The sequence below is a fragment of the Vicia villosa genome, unplaced genomic scaffold, assembly GCF_029867415.1.
Source record: "Vicia villosa cultivar HV-30 ecotype Madison, WI unplaced genomic scaffold, Vvil1.0 ctg.003339F_1_1, whole genome shotgun sequence".
Lineage (NCBI taxonomy): Eukaryota > Viridiplantae > Streptophyta > Magnoliopsida > Fabales > Fabaceae > Vicia > Vicia villosa.
In genome coordinates, this window is record NW_026706183.1 from 249,529 (window position 1) to 267,918 (window position 18,390).

The following is an 18,390-nucleotide window of genomic DNA, read 5'->3' on the forward strand; positions in this document are numbered from 1 at the left end:
AATTATAAATTAAATATTAAACTTATTATAGTTCAAGTAGTAATATTTTTATACTCTTAATGTTTTAATATATAAATGCAACCATAATAGATATTATTGTTTCTAATTAAAAAATTAAAAGTATAATTTCAAACATAAGCTAAATGGACTATAAACTAATTTTATATGCAAATATAAAAATTTAATATGAATTATTATAAAATAATATAATTTTATTTCTAATATATCCGTGCCGAGCACAGGTGAACAATCTAGTAATGTAAACTATACACATGCACCATATAATTAATTACGCAATTGTTATTAAATTGTTTGCAATAACAATGGCACGAGAATGGTTGGTTGCTTTGAACGCCTCTAATGGTAATAACAGACTCGACACCTTATGCAATTGTATCGGCCATCAAGAACTCCAATTTTATGACTTTTTAACACTCAATTGTATCTTCTATTTTTCACCAAGGCGTGAAGCAAATTTCCAAATAGGAAAGTGTTCACTACATTGTAAACGTTTATGTTAAAAACTTTTCGGTTGCATAATCGGTTGCATAATATTCATAGTTTTCCTATCACAATTCGTTCACTTGCAGCAAGTCATATATATAGAATTCATGTCTCACTGATTGATGTGTATATGAAATTACTATAATTTTTTTATAAACTGACAGAAGTGACATTGACACTTAAACAAAAAGAAACGCAATAGTATAAAGCAACTTTGGATGTGTTTGGTTCTACAGTGAAATAATTCTTCTTGTATAGAATCACATTTTGAAATGATTATTTCCTATCGCCTTCATTTTCAGCAAATTGAAGGGTACACCCACAACACAGATTCATGTTGTTGTTCCCGCAAATGCTTGACTGCAATCAAGATCTATCAGTCTGGAAATGATATTTATATAAAGAGAGGAGTGTCAAAATTAATATTGTTACAGATTATACTCACAAACTTAATAATAATTAAAATAACAATGCAACATACGGGAAAAATAGCTCAAATATTTCATTCAAGCCAATCCAATATAAAATTAACATATAGATTGAGGAAAAACCTAAATGATCATTATTTGGCCAGAGATATTTCAATGAAATGTTCGGCCGAACTCAAAAGGAGGTACAGATTAAAATTTAATTTTAATTGCTGAAAATTTAAAAGATGTGATCATTATCATTGAAACACAAAATTGGATCAAAAGATAGTTTATTCAAAGGGAACGATTAAATTATAGCTATTCAGGACACCAAATCTACATCAGAAACTCAAGAAAATTCTAGATCTAAGGGATAACAAGAAAAAACCCTAAAAACAAATCTAAGAACTGGTAAATTTGGTAACGGCCTTGGTTCCTTCAGAAACAGCGTGTTTAGCCAATTCACCCGGAAGAACCAAACGCACCGCCGTCTGAATCTCCCGAGAAGTAATAGTAGGCTTCTTGTTGTAACGCGCCAATCTGGAAGCTTCCTGAGCGAGTTTCTCAAAGATATCATTGATGAAACTGTTCATGATCCCCATAGCTTTGCTTGAGATACCGATATCAGGATGAACCTGTTTCAGAACCTTGAAGATGTAAATCTTGTAGGTTTCTACGCTCTTCTTCACGCGCTTCTTCTTCTTGTCGCTTCCTCCTTCCTTCGAGATCTTCTTCTCGGCCTTTGGCTTTTTCTCGGCAGGTGACTTCTCTGCGGGTTTCTTCTCGGCGGGCTTCTTCTCTGCCTTTGCGGGAGCCATGGATCGGATTTGAGAGTTTTCCGGTGGAATGAAGAATGGGTAAGATTGACTGAGTTTGAGGAGTGAATTGATGAAGATGAAGAAATTGGAGATGGAATATATAGGAATGAGAAACTGAGTCTGGTTGGAGGATTGGGTTTCACGCGAATCGGTGACGTGTTTTTTTTATGGTTGTTGATTAATTTTGGAAAATAACGGCTGAGATTTTATTTGTCGTGTTCTTCGCCGAGTAGTTGCGGATTGCTAGTTTTGTGAGCTCGAGTTGAAGCACGTATCTTCTGTCTTTGCGATTTATTTATGAATTTAATTTTTGTATATAAATCATTCCTTATTTTACTAACATTTATATATTTTTTAGGCAACTAATTTATTTTAATTAAAATAAAATTTGGGGTCTTTATTATTAAGCTTTCGTGTTACAAAAAGTACCGATCACCATCGGATAATTTAATAACAAGTGTTTTGGTAAACAAAATTTTCTAATAACATTTGTCAATCTCAGATATTTCAAAGAATACTTTTGAGTCTGACTTAGTTTCTGGTGTATATCTTTTGTTTTTTTTTTTAAATCTTGGACTGGTCCAATAGGAGGACTCCGGACTTTGAGATGAGCACACTCTCAAGACCCAAGTCTTCATCGCTAAGTCAACCCTTGAAGGTTGTAGTAATCTTTATGACGTTGTAGCCATGAATGATGTAACACCCTTCTAAACCCCGCGGCAATTTAAATAAATATATCAGAGTAACATGAAACTGTTAGCCGGAGATTTCGATTGTTAAATATGTTTTTTTGAAGACGTAAGGTTCGAAAAGAAAATGGCTTTCCATGGCCATTTCCAAAGATGTTATTTATGATGAAGATTCCTAAAATCGAAGCTGAATCGAGATAGGCTGTCTTCAAGACTTAAATGGTTTTTTGAAATACAAGAGTACTGAAACTTGAAGTATTTCGCTGCATTCTCACGTTGCCACATATCGAAATAGGATTCAGGCGGGAGGTTTTGAATTTCGAATAGTCTGATTACACCAACGAGGACAGATGGCGCTCCAGGGATTCGGAACACACGCATGTGGGCAACGTGGCATTTCGTTAGCGTAGGACCGTTAGGGTCGAATTAGTGTAAATAAGGGTCTTAGTATCAGGATCCAGGGTGTTCATTTTGTACAAATCACTCACAAATCACTCAAGTATCAAGTGTTAAGAGAAAGAGTTCGCTGAGAAATGTACGTATGACACCAACACTTTAAATATATTTGTATTTCTATTACAGAATCGAAATGTCTTTTACTTTTATTTATTTTCTCGCCTAATCTTTCTTTTGATTCAAAGTATCTTTACTTCTTTCGTCAAGTCGTTACATTTCTACACTTTATATTTCTGAAACTTATATTCTTTTACATCTTCGTCAAAGTTCTATATACGATTATAACAAGTTTACTTTCAGTTGTGTACTTTGTTAGTTTATTTCGTAAGTTATTTATACGTTCATACCATAACCAAGTTTTCAAAGCAAAACAAAAGACCAAAGAATATGAACCAAATTATCTTGAAAGACAACTCTTTGACTATGTCCTAGGATCAATCTAGTAGATCCTGCGAATAACCAAAATATATTTATAGTTTGGAGGACTAGCGGTTGTTTACCGGAAATCACCGTAAACAAATTGGCACGCCCAGTGGGACAGTGTCAAAACGTTTGTCATTAATTTGTTGTTTGTTTTTTTTTAGAATATATCAAGACCTTGTATGAACCTTAGGAGCGGTAAATTAACCAACAGTGCGCAACCAATTCCTAAACGAAGGTACAACAAGAAAATGGTCAATTCGACCAGTGGAATGGGAAACCAAGATCCCCCACAAGGGTCAGGAACAATAGCAGCAAGTACTACAAATGTTTCGACTTCTATGCCAGAAGCACAGGAGATACCCACTTCAACAGGATCTGCGGCCGTAAGTAGTTCTCAGGCCATGCCCGAAAATACATCGGTGCCAACAGGGACAATGCCAGTATCTAGTTCGACTACCGTGCCTCCCTTTACAGGCACAAAATAAATACCACATTTTTCGACAAATTTTGCAAGCCAATTACATACCCTGAGGCCACCAACAACATTCGAGGGTTGGAGACCTTGGAACCCTTATGGAATGCCACCATCATATATGGCAGGATTACAAGGTGCAGGACCTACCTACACTCAACCTGGCACAGCGAAATTTTCGCCTAACGCCGGTTCAGTGGGTCGAAGTGTACAAAACCCAGGACCATCAGGCCAAATGCCTACCCTAACTACAAATAATCAAGCAGCATTTAGGCATGAGATGGATGCAAGCAATCACGATATGGTGGGTGTCCTTGCTCGATAAATGGGTTCGATTTTTCTCCCTTAATAACAAACATTGCCAGGACTAACCAGGATAATGTAGAAATATACCAAAAGATATCTTCACAAATAGGACGTATGGCAGATTTCTTTGGAGCCCCTCAAACGTCTACTAGATGAAGGAATAACCAGGCTACCGTTCGAGAAGACGAACCAATCTTGACACCTGTTCAAGATTTAGTTCAGCCATCTAGGCAAAGACCCGGTGAAAGAAATCAAGTGATAGATCTAGAAAATCAGAACCGAAGGACCAATACTGGTCAACAGGAAGTTCTCGAAGAACAGTCTAGGCTAGTCGTAGTTAATAGGGACCAACATCCAGATGAAGTATTACACAAGTTTAGGAGAGACAATATGGCGACAGAGAATAACCTAACCACCCTGATAGAAAGAATTATGGCCAATAATGGCCTTAATACTAGACTTCGACGTCCAAATTACACTTCCCCTGTAGCAGAGTATATTCTGCAAACTGAACTACCAAGGGGTACCAAAGTACCAAAATTTACAAAATTTTCAGGGGATACTAGTGAATCGACTGTGGAACACATAGCCCGATATTTGACAGAGGCTGGTGATTTAGCGGGAAACGAGAATTTGAGAATTAAATATTTCCCTAGTTCGTTAACAAAAAATGCATTTACGTGGTTCACCACTTTACCTCCAAATTCCATAGATACTTGGGCACACTTAGAAAGGATGTTCCATGAACAATTCTACATGGGACAAACCAATATTAGTTTGAAATAGTTGGCTAGCATTAAGAGGAAATTCACATAGCCTATAGATGACTATTTGAATAGGTTCCGTTTACTGAAATTAAGATGCTTCACAGTTGTTCCGGAACATGAATTAGTCGAAATGGCTACAGGCGGTTTGGACTATTCAATTAGAAAGAAATTGGATACTCAGTATTTGAGAGATATGGCCCAGCTGGCAGATAGAGTTCGACAAGTCGAACGATTGAAAGCTGAAAAGGCCAGAGCAAACAAGAATTACAAGAAGGAAAGAGTAGCATATATTGAGGCTGAAGAGGCTGAAGGTGAAACCTTCAAGGAATCATATAGCTTCGAAGAGGTCGAAATAGACTTGGCTGAGTTAAAAGAAGCACCTACGTACTCGTGTAAACTACTCACCCATTCGAATGGGAAAAATCCTGTCGAAAATGACAAGAACGATAAATTTCCAAAGAAAACTTACACTTTTGACGTCACCAAGTGGGACAAAAATTTTGATTTATTAGTAAAATATGGCCAGATGATAGTGCCTCCCAATTTCAAAGTTCCTCTGTTAGAACAACGGAAGAAACGAGGTTTTTGTAAATATCATGGATTTTTAGACCATAAAACCTCACAATGATTTCTTTTCAGGGATCTAATTCAAAATGCTATCAAGGATGGTCGTTTGAAGTTTGCTGATAAAGGAAAGAACAACATGAAGGTCGATGATGATCCCCTCAATGTCGTTGACACCAACTATGCTGAACCAGTCGACATCAACATGGTGGATGTGTCTGAAGTTGACATCGCAGAATGGAAGATGGTTTCGACAGGAAAGCAGGCTACTGAAAGCCTAAGCAACAATGTGATCTTCAATGCTGATGTTGAAGAGTCGTTCAAGTCAAAGACCACTGAAGGTCTTAAGGAGAAAACTAGTGAGGCCACTAAAGACCTCAGGGTAAAGCTCCAACAAATAAGAATCTCTGAAGTTCCCCAGCAGGAGTCAATATGGTGAACGTTGGGCAACCTTTATCTGAAATCGAGGAACTAGAGAAGTGTCTGGTGAAAGAAAGAGAAAAAGGAAACTATGGAAATCCAAGGGCAAACGAAAGCTTGAAAGATTATCTCTGGAGGTGTCACGAGAAAAATGTTGGACGGATGCTAATGTGTCCAAGGTGCTCGATTATGCTGAATCGAAGGGTTCAAGCTAACTATGAAAGGGCCCAACGAAACAAAATGCAGGGGCACTAGAGGCAAGAAAATCAGTTGTTGAAGGTTTACCCAAGGCCTGGAGAAAGCCTTGTAAGTTTCTTGGTTCGATGACATAAGGCAAAGACAGAAATCATTATGTGTCCCAGATGTGGGGCAGTATATGATAATCTAATGGCGGAATCATTCGAAAGGATATCATTCTCTACTGGTTGGGATATTCAAGGAGTAAATCCCAACATGTATGTGTTCGATAATCGAATACCATCAAGAAGGCCTGATAGCCCTCATCCCAAGGTTCGCATAGTGACATTCAAACTCCTCGCAGAAGTGCCCATGGATAGATGGACACAAGCTGGTGCAGGGAATAACAAATGGTGAAGCTGGGACCAAGGTGGACGAGCTGCAATGGCTTATAGAAAGTAGTTCCAGACGTCAAATTGAGAAATGTACAGGCTTGAGAATTATAAAGGTATGAACCCGATGTCCAGATCTCAATGGAGGAGACACCAGAGAATGAAGAAAGCTCAGAAAGAATCCAAAGCGAAGGATGTTGGAGAATCCAACAACACCAAAGTCCCAATGCAAGGGGCAAAATCAAACAAACCTCCTGTAGAACGTAAGTTGTTCAGTTCTGAAAATGAAAAAGAAGAGGAAAAGATGCAGTCTAGTCCTTGGAAAGAAGATGACAGGATGACTAATGATTTCGATTCAGACGGAGTGTCATCTATAAATTTCAACTGCAATATGGTGTCAGTCCTTCCCCGTGAATTTTACCAAGAGACGGAAGTCGAAGATTGCGAGGAAGCTGACGAAGAAGAAATGGCGAAACACAGACCAATGTGTTACTATGTGCTGAATAATGGGGTTGTCGAAGAACAGAATGCATTATTCGAAAGACCTGATCAGGGTATGAGGAATCATCTGAAACCCCTTTACATAAGATCCAAAATTGAAAATATGGGCATTAACAAGGTCCTCGTTGATGGAGGGGCAGCCGTAAATCTAATGCCCCAATATATGCTGAAGAGGATTGGCATGTTCGACACTGATATAAGACCATGTAATATGGTCTTGTCCAACTATGAAGGAAAGTAGGACATACCTTGGGAGTTATCCAAGTGAACCTAACTGTGGGTTCAGTCACAAGGCCAACTATGTTCATGGTAATACCAGCGAAGGCGAACTATAACCTTTTGTTGGGAAGGGAATGGATTCATGGGGTTGTTGTCGTACCTTCGACAATGCATCAAAGGTTAACTATCTGGAGAGAAGATGGAATAGTCGAAAACATGGAAGGAGACCAAAGTTACTATATGGCTGAAGTGAATCAAGTCAACAAAACCAGTTTCGACAGAAACCTAGCCAACATAGGGCCATGCCATGCAGCAGAAGATATATACTCTCCAAATAAAAATGCTATGTATTATTTATCTCTACACCCCAATGGATTCCAGTGGAACAGAGAAATAATGGAAGGTCCAGAAGAGACAGAACCCATTGAAGGATTACCGAAATACAGCCAACTGGCTGGGACGAAGACGTTGATTATGTCTGAGTCATCTTTCTTCGAAAAGATTTGGCTTACATAGCCGAAAATAAAAGAAAAGCGGCTCTCGAGGCCGAACTACCAAACATGGCTGTCGAAGCCATACAGAAGGAATCCGAAGTTCCAGGTCCTGGGATACACTTTATTCCACAACCACCTGACGACAATACCTATGACGGACAAGTTTCAAGCGAAGGAGCAAGTCAAAGATTAGACGCAATTTATGATGAGGAACCTTTGGGGTTCAAAAAGGATCCAATGGCACCAAATATAAAGATGTTAGCTCAAGACCCACTCGAAGAAGTAAATCTTGGAGACGAGAGTCAAAAAAGGGTGACATATATCAGCGCAAAATTAGAGCCCGCCCTAAAATCAAAGGTCATTGTGTTACTGAAAGAAAATAAAGATTGTTTCGCCTGGGACTATGATGAGATGCCTGGCTTAGGGAGAGACTTGGTCGAGTTGAGGTTGCCCATAAAAGAAGGGAAGAAGCCCATCAAGCAAACTCCTAGAAGATTCGCACTAGAAATCCTCTCGAAGATTAAAGCAGAGGTCGAAAGACTTCTTCGTTGCAAATTCATTAGGACTACGAGGTATGTCAAATGGATTGCTAATATTGTACCTGTTATTAAAAAGAATGGTTCTTTAAGGGTATGAATAGATTTTCGTGATCTAAATGCAGCGACCCCTAAAGATGAATATCCTATGCCTGTGGCAGAAATGTTAGTAGACTCAGCCGCAGGCTTCGAATATCTAAGTATTTGTTTACCCAGAAAAATGGTAAATAATCGCTAGTTTCCTTTTTAAAGGTTACTTCTGCGGAATCAACTAGAATATTCCAGGACTAATTGTTTTTCTTTGTTGTTTATGTGAATTTAACTTGCATTAAATGCAGTAATAAATATAAAGTAAAAGAACACACTGAAATTAAAGCTTTAAAAGTAAATAAAGACTATAAAATGCAGTAAATGTGCACTGAAAGTAAAGCATAAAAGAAATGATTGCATAAATTTAAATTGGTACGCATGCATACATTCCAAAGTTGCACTCGTTACTCATTTTTGCACAGAGATTGAGTTTGCTTGTGTTATGTAAAACTGCGGACCTTAAACTATTCATGTGAAACTTGCTTAAATAGTAAAAATAAAATAACTACTACTAACGATTGACTAATTACTATCCAACACGCGTCCACTACATGCAACATCTTCGTCTGTGAACGCTCCATGTGTCCCTTAGGAAACTGCTGAAAACCGTCATCTCCAACGTCTGGAAACGCATAAGTCATTGCATACTTTAGTCGAACGACCATGGCAACTACAAACTTCTAGTCGAACAGTCTCGACTGAAAAACATTTCTTAGTCAAATTGTCTCGACTGAGAGAATGTTTGATACTTCTGCCCATTTTTGAAGACCAATTGCCATTATTAGTAAGTCGAAAATCTTAGGGTAACAAATTGCCCCCCAAACGGCCTCTTTCGACTGATATTGCAAGGAGAAAGATGGCGTTTTGTCTTCTTTAGATTTCGAATTTCCTAACCTCATTAATGCCATGATTATATTACAAATTCCTCGGCGCTAATTATTACCTAAATACTAGGTAGTGGCTATTTAACTGCTCCCACTTTCTTGTGTCAGTTTCCAAGACGTTTTGACACGACTCTTTAATTTACCAACTTCTTTTAGTGACGTCATTATACACTTAGTATATATATATATATATATATATAATCTCCCCTTTTCTTCATTATTCTCCTCTTCACGTTTTCTGTTCTTCAAAGCATTTCAAAGCATTTCTTCTTCTCCAAAACCCTCAAACGTTCTTATTTCCATTTTTCTTCAAACTTCAACAATGGTCGCAAACACCACAAACACCACCGTTTATGATACGGGTTCCAATCCTTTAGGAGACATCATTTCTCGTGAGGAAGAAGAAAAGGGTTTAGATTTTGTCCCTCAACCAAACGTCACAGAAGCCAAAGCCGTTATTTGGCAAAATCAAATGTTGATTCCATTTCAAATTACTCACAAGTTGTCATACCCCAAAATTTGCCCATATTATTTCTCTTGTTCAAATTCAAATCAAGGTACAAAGCTCAAAGACACCCTCTCCTAAACAAGGCTCAAAGATTTAGGGTTTTGTTGTTCTGTAGGAAAATCAATGGATCAAAAGCTCCAATAAATTTCATATGGTCTATGATATCCCAAACTTCCTCCATGACAAAATACAAGTCTCAATTCAAAGGGTTGGTCACTCAATTGCTCAGAAAGTCAACAGTCGACTAGTTTGACCTAAAAGTCAACTGTGGTCAAAATACAGTCAAAACTCCTGATTTTTTGTCAACATCCTCATATTGAAGTATCATTCATCATTTTATCAAGATTTGATCATGATTCATCAAAGAAAGCTCCAAAATCATCAAAAACCTAAGTTTCTAAATTAGGGTTTTTAAGGAGAAAGTCAACCCAACATTGACCAGCCATAACTTCTACATGGAACATAAGAAATTTTCCATCCAAAGCTCATTTGGAAGTAAATTTGATTCTCTACAAATTTGTCTCGCACAAGCCAAGTCTAAAAATGCTTCATTTGGGAGATATGGACCAAAACATTATAGGTCCTTTTCAAAAGTCAACCAGAAGTCATCTTTTTCAGAAGAACACACAAGGAGCATGGAAAATTATTTTGACATGAGATCAAAAAAACCGGTTAGAGGACTCTTCAAGGTTTCTAAAAAGTCCTAGAACTCCTACATACCTCAAAAATTGAGGGAGATTTGCCTTGTCAAAGTTGGACAAATTTGAGAGGGAAAATGTGAAATAAAATGCCTCAAATTGATTTCTTTTGCAAAGGAGCCCAAGTTTTTATGGCCTAATCTTGCTCCCCAAGTCATCTAGAAGGTCCAAGGCCAATGTCACGAATTTTTTACAATTATTTGATTTTTATTGAATTTCTATTCATTAAAAATATGATTTAAATCAAGTAAATCAAAGAAATTTGAAAAGATTTGATTTAGTTATATTTTTTGATCAATTTAATCACCAATAATATCCCAATATCAGCATAATTTCGTGTACATTGAAATTGGAAGAGATTGAGTCAATATTAGGCAAAAATAGAAAGATTCAATACAAATTTTCAATCAAATTTTTCAAGATCCAATCTCATGATTTAGAAGATATTTGATTCAATTTATAACCTAAAGTCCATCTCCTATATATTCTGATGAGAACCATATGCTAGGGTTACGAATTCTGCAGTCTCAAGTGCCTTGCCAAGCTTCCAAAAACTCAAAGAAATTGAAACTCGGTTTTGGAATTAGGGAGTAATTCAGAGAGATCCATAGGTTCAGAGACCTTCCTTGAGTTCCCCTGGAGCTATTCAGATCACTTCCAAGCCCTTACACGCTCATAATCGCTCCTAACAATCCACGGTTTGTTCATAAAAAAATTTCATTCGTTCTCATTAATTTACGATGCATACATGACATTTGGTTGCATATAATTGCTTGTTGTGATGTTTGGATTGTTTCTGGGTGGTCGATTTAACTTTTGCTCGCATAAACTGTGATCTGCCATTGTTAGGGTTTTAAACCTCGAATTAGGGATTCTCGTTTTAGGTAAAATTGGAACTAATCATTGGTACCATTAGAACCGTGAGGCCTGGACGATCACGTCCATGGGGTCGCGAAACGTTTCTTGTTGCATTTTATTGTATTCGTAGATGCAGGTCTATGGCAACGGATAACTGTCCGTAGGTAAAAGCTGGAAGACCTAAGGCGACAGTTCTGAGGAAGGAGATGACCTCGTGGCGTCATCTGATTGGCCTATTCGAATCCCAAAAGCGCGCGAACAAACTTGGAACATCCTGTGATCCTGCCTGTTATGACTCATGCTCATATTGTGTGCCTTTGCCTCCTAGCCATTCGATCTCATTAATCTGCAGATCCGACGCTCCTGAAGCTGCGACCATACCATGGACCACACGCGCGCGCCACACCTGATTAAAAGTTAAGTTTTTTTTGTTTTTTTAATTTTCAATTACATAATCCAATATTTATTTTATATATATATATATATATATATATATATATATATATATATATATATATATGTTTAATTGTTTTTTTCTCCTTCCCTTTGATTATTTCCTAATAAGATTGTTTTTTTACTAAACTTCCTTTTTTTTAAAAAAATAAATAAAATTTATACTTTAATTTGTGTGATTTAAATATTTTCTCTTATTCAAATAATTTAATAAATCCTAATTAATTTCTTTTAATTAATAAAAAATTATAGTAAGACCATATATTTAATCGAATTTATTTTCGCCATCGATTTAATTAGTTAGGTTGAAAAACCAATAATTAATTAAATCGATCATTTACTCTTTTAATATTTATTTAATTCGTACCCTAATCAGGGTTTACGAAGATCACTCCCTACACTGAAAAAATATTTCTTTGTGCGTTTTTTTTAGGGTTAGCAACAGGGTTTCCTCCGACTATGTGCCACACCCATTACAAAGCTAAGTCCCGATTTAATTCTTATTTAAATATTTGTTATTTTATTTAAAATTAGGGTTTGCCTTCAAATATAATGAACTCCGCCTACACTCACTTCTTCTTTTTTTTTTGTCTGCCTTTGCTTTGCCAATTTTTCAGGGTTAACCCCGAGGCTACCCCCGACTACGAACCATATCAGATCAAAAGCTAAGTCTTATTTCATATTTATCTTTAATTTTCTTTTGCCTTCCCTTTTTTATTAGGGTTAGCTTTAACTGTCGATGAATTGATAATGCACTCACCCTTTTGCATTTATTTTCTCTTTTTCCCAATTTTCAGGGTTAGCCAACCGTCAAAGCTCAATAGTCGGTAACCCTAAACTTAACCTCATTTATTTTCTGCTTTAATTATTATTTATGTCAAACCTATTGCACTGCTGATCCGCTGGTTTCTTTTTCCCCTTCCCCATATTATTGTGTGGTTAGTAATCCTAGGGAGTGATAACCCTGAATTGAACTTAGAATCACTTAATTTTTACAAGATAAATATCTGAATTAATCACATGATTGTTGCACCCACGCACCTTTTATGGTACCCCTCTTGTTGCCTGTTGCCTGTTGCCTTGTGTTTTTTTGCAAAATAGCCTTGTCCCTCGAATACGAGGATACCTCAGCAATGTTGCCCTCAGTTCATTCTCAAGGTCATAAGTCCCTAATGATGCTGCCTCCGGTTCGCCAAATATGACCTCGTCCCTCGAAGTTGCCTACGAAGTGCTGAGGTATCCTCTGGTTTCCTAAACAAAAAATGGCTATTCTAATCCTTCCCTTAGACTACCTGCCCCTCTATGGCATGGGACAGTCTTATGGCGAACTGTGATTCGACGACCCTTCAACCTCCAAATCAAAGGACTTCCTTACCCTCTTATGGTAGTGATAGCCCTGAAAGGCTAAAGAACATTTTTCATCTAACCAGGTAATTTGCCCTTAATTGCATGCTCTGGTTTAAAATCTTTTTCTACCCTTTTCTCAAAAATCTTCAAAAAGCTACGCTTATTTACAAGCTAAAGTCTTATTTCTTTTCTACACTTTTTCTTTCAAAAGAGAAAAGCAATTAAGAGCCCATGGATAACCATGGATACAAAGGGTGCCTTACACCTTCCCTTTTGTTATACCCCAAAATTTGCCCGCATCTTTTTTCAAGAAAACTCCAATCTGAAAATTAAGAGTCTCATATAATCATGGATTTTTATTTCAACAAATATCCTGACATATGAAATACTTAGTTTTTAGAATTTTTCTTATACAGTAATTTGGCTTGCAGTTGAATTTATTCTTACGCAAACGCCAAATACTGTTTATTACTTCACACATGCTATTTATTTATTTACAGATAAATAGTACTGACACAATTGGTACAGAGTTAAAATCTTTTTGCAGGCGCAGAATCAGGAAACTCAGACTGTACTGGTAACAAGTAGATTATTATTATCTTTTGTTTCCCACTAATTTTTGTACTATATTCCATTATTTTCAAAAATCTTTTCAAATCTCTTTTTCAAAAATCAAATCCTAACTTTATTCTCTACATCTCTCTTTTTCCCAACACTATCATACACTTTCTTTCAAATCTTACTTCCACTCAAATTTTCCTTTTGTACGGAATCACATCATTCCCCAACGTCTCTATCCTTCTTTCCACTCTATAAATACCTCTCATTTTTTCATAAAAATCTCACATCAAATTCTAATTCATCTCTCAAATTTCTACTTCATAATCCATCCTTTCTTCTTCCTCGACAAAATGGCGAAGCGGTGGGAAACGTGTTTTCTTATGGTCATCACCATTGCTACGGTGATCATGTCTTTCTTCTGTCTACATAGCCCGGAACACTGTGGACCTGGGATGCTTATGCTCCCAATCATCTACATGTTACTATTTGTAGCATGGGTTATCAATCGTCATTCTTAAAATTTGCCGTATTTCTTATTTCTTAAATGTACCGTTTATTCGTACTGTTCAATATAGTATGTAATATTTGTATTGTCAGTATTAAATGTTGTACTATTTGTCATAATATTGCTTTATTACTCAGATAATATTTTGTGTGTTTTCTGCCAGTCAAATATTCATTTTTCTGTGCATTAAATGATTTTCAGGGTTATTATCGGTAATTTTGCCCGCATACAGTAAATATTAGTTATTTATTATGTCTGTGTTTTTTTTAACAAGTCATGTAAATAAACTTTCATTTTTCACATAAAACAAAAACAAAAACAACAAAAAAGAAAATTAACTTTGACTGTTGATTTTTCACTCTAACTGCTACGTCAATACCTGAACAGTCAGTTGACAGCCAAACTGCTGGCAGTACAATTCTCAGTGTTTTGTACCATCAATCAAATCAATCTTTTACAATTCAAAATTCCAAGATTTTTGTTCTAGAAGTCTTCTGAATATCACGCGATTAGCAGAGACTCAACACTGCACAAAAATCAGGTACGCCTAACTGTCTCCTACACAAACAGTCCCTGACTAGGGTTTTCTTGTTTTTACAGGAGAAACAAGTTTTTGAGACCTCAAATGGATTTCATGCACATCCATATATCTCAAAGTACCATCATACAAATTTTCAAACTTCAATTCACTCAGAAGCACCGTCAGCAGCTCAAATAGTCAACAGACGACCCGTTTGACCAAAAAGTCAACAGACAGTCAAAAATGAAATTTTTTGTCAAAGTCCATATTTTGTCAAAGGATTCATCATTTGATCATTGGATGATCATAATTCATCAAGGAAAGATCAAAAATCAACAAAACCCTAAGATTCAAAATTAGGGTTTTTGCCTGAAAAGTCAACTCAACTTTGACTGATCATAACTCTCTCATCCTTCATCCAAAAAATTCAAACCAAAGCTCATTTTGAAGGAAATTCAATTATCTTTCAAATGCAATTGATCCCATGGTCATTGCATTCACCATTTGAAAAATATGACCAAAGACATTACAGGTCATTTTCAAAGTCAACAAAAAGGCACTTTTTTCAAAAGGACACACAAGGAGCATCAAAAATCATTTTGACATGAGACCAAAGACATTGGTTAGAGGACTCTTTGAGGTTTCCAAAAAGTGAAATAACTCCTTCATATGACAAAAATTGAGGGATTTACACCTTGTTGAAGTTGGCTAAATTTTGGAAAATGCATAAAACCAACATTGCTCAAAAATGCATTTTTTCCAAATGGGGCCAAGTTTTCATGGTTCAAACATGTTTGCCATGTTATTATGGGCCTCCCACGACCAAGACAAGGCCCACTCCATTTTTTATTCATTTTTGGTTTAATTTTATCACATATAAGATTAAATTAAAAAAGAAAAATGGATGGATAAAGAATAGCTTACAAACCAAGCATGACTCATCAAGAGAATCATTCAACTCTGCCCCAAGCCAAGTACAAACAGAAGGAGGGTGGAAAATCAAGCCATGGTGGCTTAAATGCAAAGCTACTCATGTTGAAAAAGTCAAGATTCCACAAAGCTAATGAATGCTTCTTAGCTTCACTTCCAAGCAGCTCTTGGCCTATAAAAGAGCTATCATACTTCAGCAATCAAAGGGAGAGACACGAGTTCATAGCCAGTAGAATGCTTGTAACATATTTGTAACAACTTGAATTTTTCAAAGAAATTTAAAATTCGAATTTTAATTTCTAGCTCGTTTCAGTTCAAACTAAACACTTAAATACAATCCTCAATCATCATTGAACATATCCCAATCAGTTTCAAGCCTTGAAGCACTCATAATCATCCATTATACCTCACGGTTTGTTCAAACTAAAACCAACTTATATCTCATAACACACGCATATCTAGCAAGATGTAGATATATATTTGAACTTAGTGTGGTGTGTAGATCGTTTCTGGAAGTTTAATTGAGCTTTGGATGCTTGTATACGAATCTACCATTTTAGGGTTTTCCAGCTCAAATTTAGGGTTTTTAGTTAGAGCCAAAATCAGAACAAATTAAGAGCATGGTTGAATTCAGTGGAACAAGACGAATCGAATGGACATATCGCGCCAAATTTCTTTTCAGGTTTACCCATATTCGCTATTTTGCAGGTCTGAAGCTCATCAATTACAGCGCTTTTTTCATAAAAGCGCTATTAAAGGTCCTGGCGAGAGGTTGAAGACGATGAGGTGTCCTCACCTCATTGGACAGCACGCGCGCGTTTTTTTAAAATTAACCTTTGGTTTCAGTGTTTGCAGGCGTGTCACAAGTGGTGGACCCTCACAATCTGAGCCATCAGATCTCATTTATTAATTCATCCAACGCATCAGAATGAAGCCCTATACCATGGACTTTATTTAAATACCACACTGGATCATTAATTATATATTTCTATTTTTTTTTAATTTCTTTGCAAAATTAATTAAAAATAGTTTCAAAAATCCAAAAAATACACAAAAAATATTTTTAAGTTTCTAAAATAATATTTTATTTTCTGAAATAAAAATATTTTATTTTTCTTCATTATTTCAATATTTTGCATAATTAATTAGTATATATTTATATATTTGCTTTTTAATTATTCTAACCAATCAAAAAATCATAAAAAAAATTGTTCTTTATATTAAATATTGTTTATATATTATAGACTAATTTTGCACATATTTTGAATAATTTTCTCTTTAAGTTTTAATTATTTGTATAATTATTTGTATAATTATGTATTAATTAGCTTAATCAATTTCAAATCAATTTCAAAAATTCCAAAAAATTAGTTTTGTTTTAAAATTAATTGACAAATATTTTTTACATATTTTAAACTTAATTTCTAGGTTTAAATCTATTTTCATCTTTTTTCTTCATTTTAATTTAATTAATCATGCATTAATTATAATTAAAATCAATCGTAAAAAATCCAAAAATATGCCTTTTATTTTTCTTGCAATTTAAATTCCTAGATAAATGTATAGGATGTCAAAATCATGTAAATAGGCTTAGTTTACATTTCCTGCACAATCGGTGTAATAGCGTAGATTTACTTTCCGCACTTTACATTTCCGCATTTTAATTTCCAGCAAATATAAACTGCGTGTATGTCAAAGATAAAATTGAACCGTTAGATCACTAACTTCAAAGATAAAATATCTGAATCCAATCACAATCACACTTGCACCTTTTAAGGTAATCCCTTCTCATTCTTTTCAAAATCAAAGTCAAAATTCTACTGTTTCGAGTACAAAATCGAACCTTTTGTTTGTATCCGGTGAAAGGATAGATTTTTAAAGGAAATAGGATAAAGACCTTACAACTCAGGGTAGACCTCCTAGTTTGCTTGCTCAAATCAAAACAAACAAAATCCTCATACACTGTTGTTTTTCAAAACAAAACTTTCCAAAAAGACAATATTTTGTATACATCCAAACACGGATCATTACGAAGTTAACGTTCTTTTCAAAACATCTTTCGAAAGATAAACAAAAATTTTGTATACATCCGCACAAGGATCATTACAAATTCAATTTACAAAGGTATTTGAAACCACATATGAGCATTCTAAAGCAATTGAAAAGTGATCGAAAAACAAGTGAGCTAAGCAAACTTAAGAGCCCATGGATAACCATGGATACAAAGGGTGCTAACACCTTCCCTTTGTATAACCTACCCCCTTACCCAGAATTTCTTAAAGGTCTTTTTTCTGTTTCTTTTATAAACCTTTCCTTAATTGGATAAAATAAAAGGTCGGTGGCGACTCTGTGAATTTTCAAAAATGCGAAAGCATAAGCGATAAAAAAGAGTCAGTTCACGTATCTCTCCCGCTCAGAGGTATGGCCCGAAAAATGGAGGTCCACAGAACTGGCGACTCTGCTGGGGAGTCACTTTCAAAAAACAAAATGTTTTCTAAAGGGGTTACCTTAGGAGAATAGATTACTTCGATGTTTTCAATTGTTTGACTTGATTGCTCTATTTTTCAAAGGTTTGTTTGGGTATTTTGCTTGTGTGAAAGATTCTAACCCGAATCTCGAGATACCTTAAGTATATGACAATAGACCAAGGAAACTGTACGGCATGTACCGACACGGTTGATCTGGTAGTCATCGTTAGTGCGATACTTTGGTTTATACTGATGTCCCTTGAAAACGATCAAGGAGTATATTAGGCTTCCGAAATGTCATTAAACACTAATTTGTCTTAGAACCTTTTTAGTTGAACTTGACTTATGGCCTATTAAGTGGCTAGCTTTGAAATTGATCGAAGTTAGTTATCCTCGAGGAATATTTTGATCGGCCGCTCG

At 35.8% G+C, this 18,390-nt stretch overlaps 1 protein-coding gene across 1 annotated transcript; it reads right to left on the bottom strand.

Annotated features, from left to right (window-relative positions):
- Positions 1-1,187: 1,187 nt before the first annotated feature.
- Positions 1,188-1,821, bottom strand: LOC131640857 (probable histone H2B.3). The gene has a single exon (XM_058911232.1). It carries the CDS (start codon positions 1,730-1,732, stop codon positions 1,316-1,318), a length of 417 nt encoding a protein of 138 aa, XP_058767215.1. The 5' UTR covers positions 1,733-1,821; the 3' UTR covers positions 1,188-1,315.
- Positions 1,822-18,390: the final 16,569 nt, after the last annotated feature.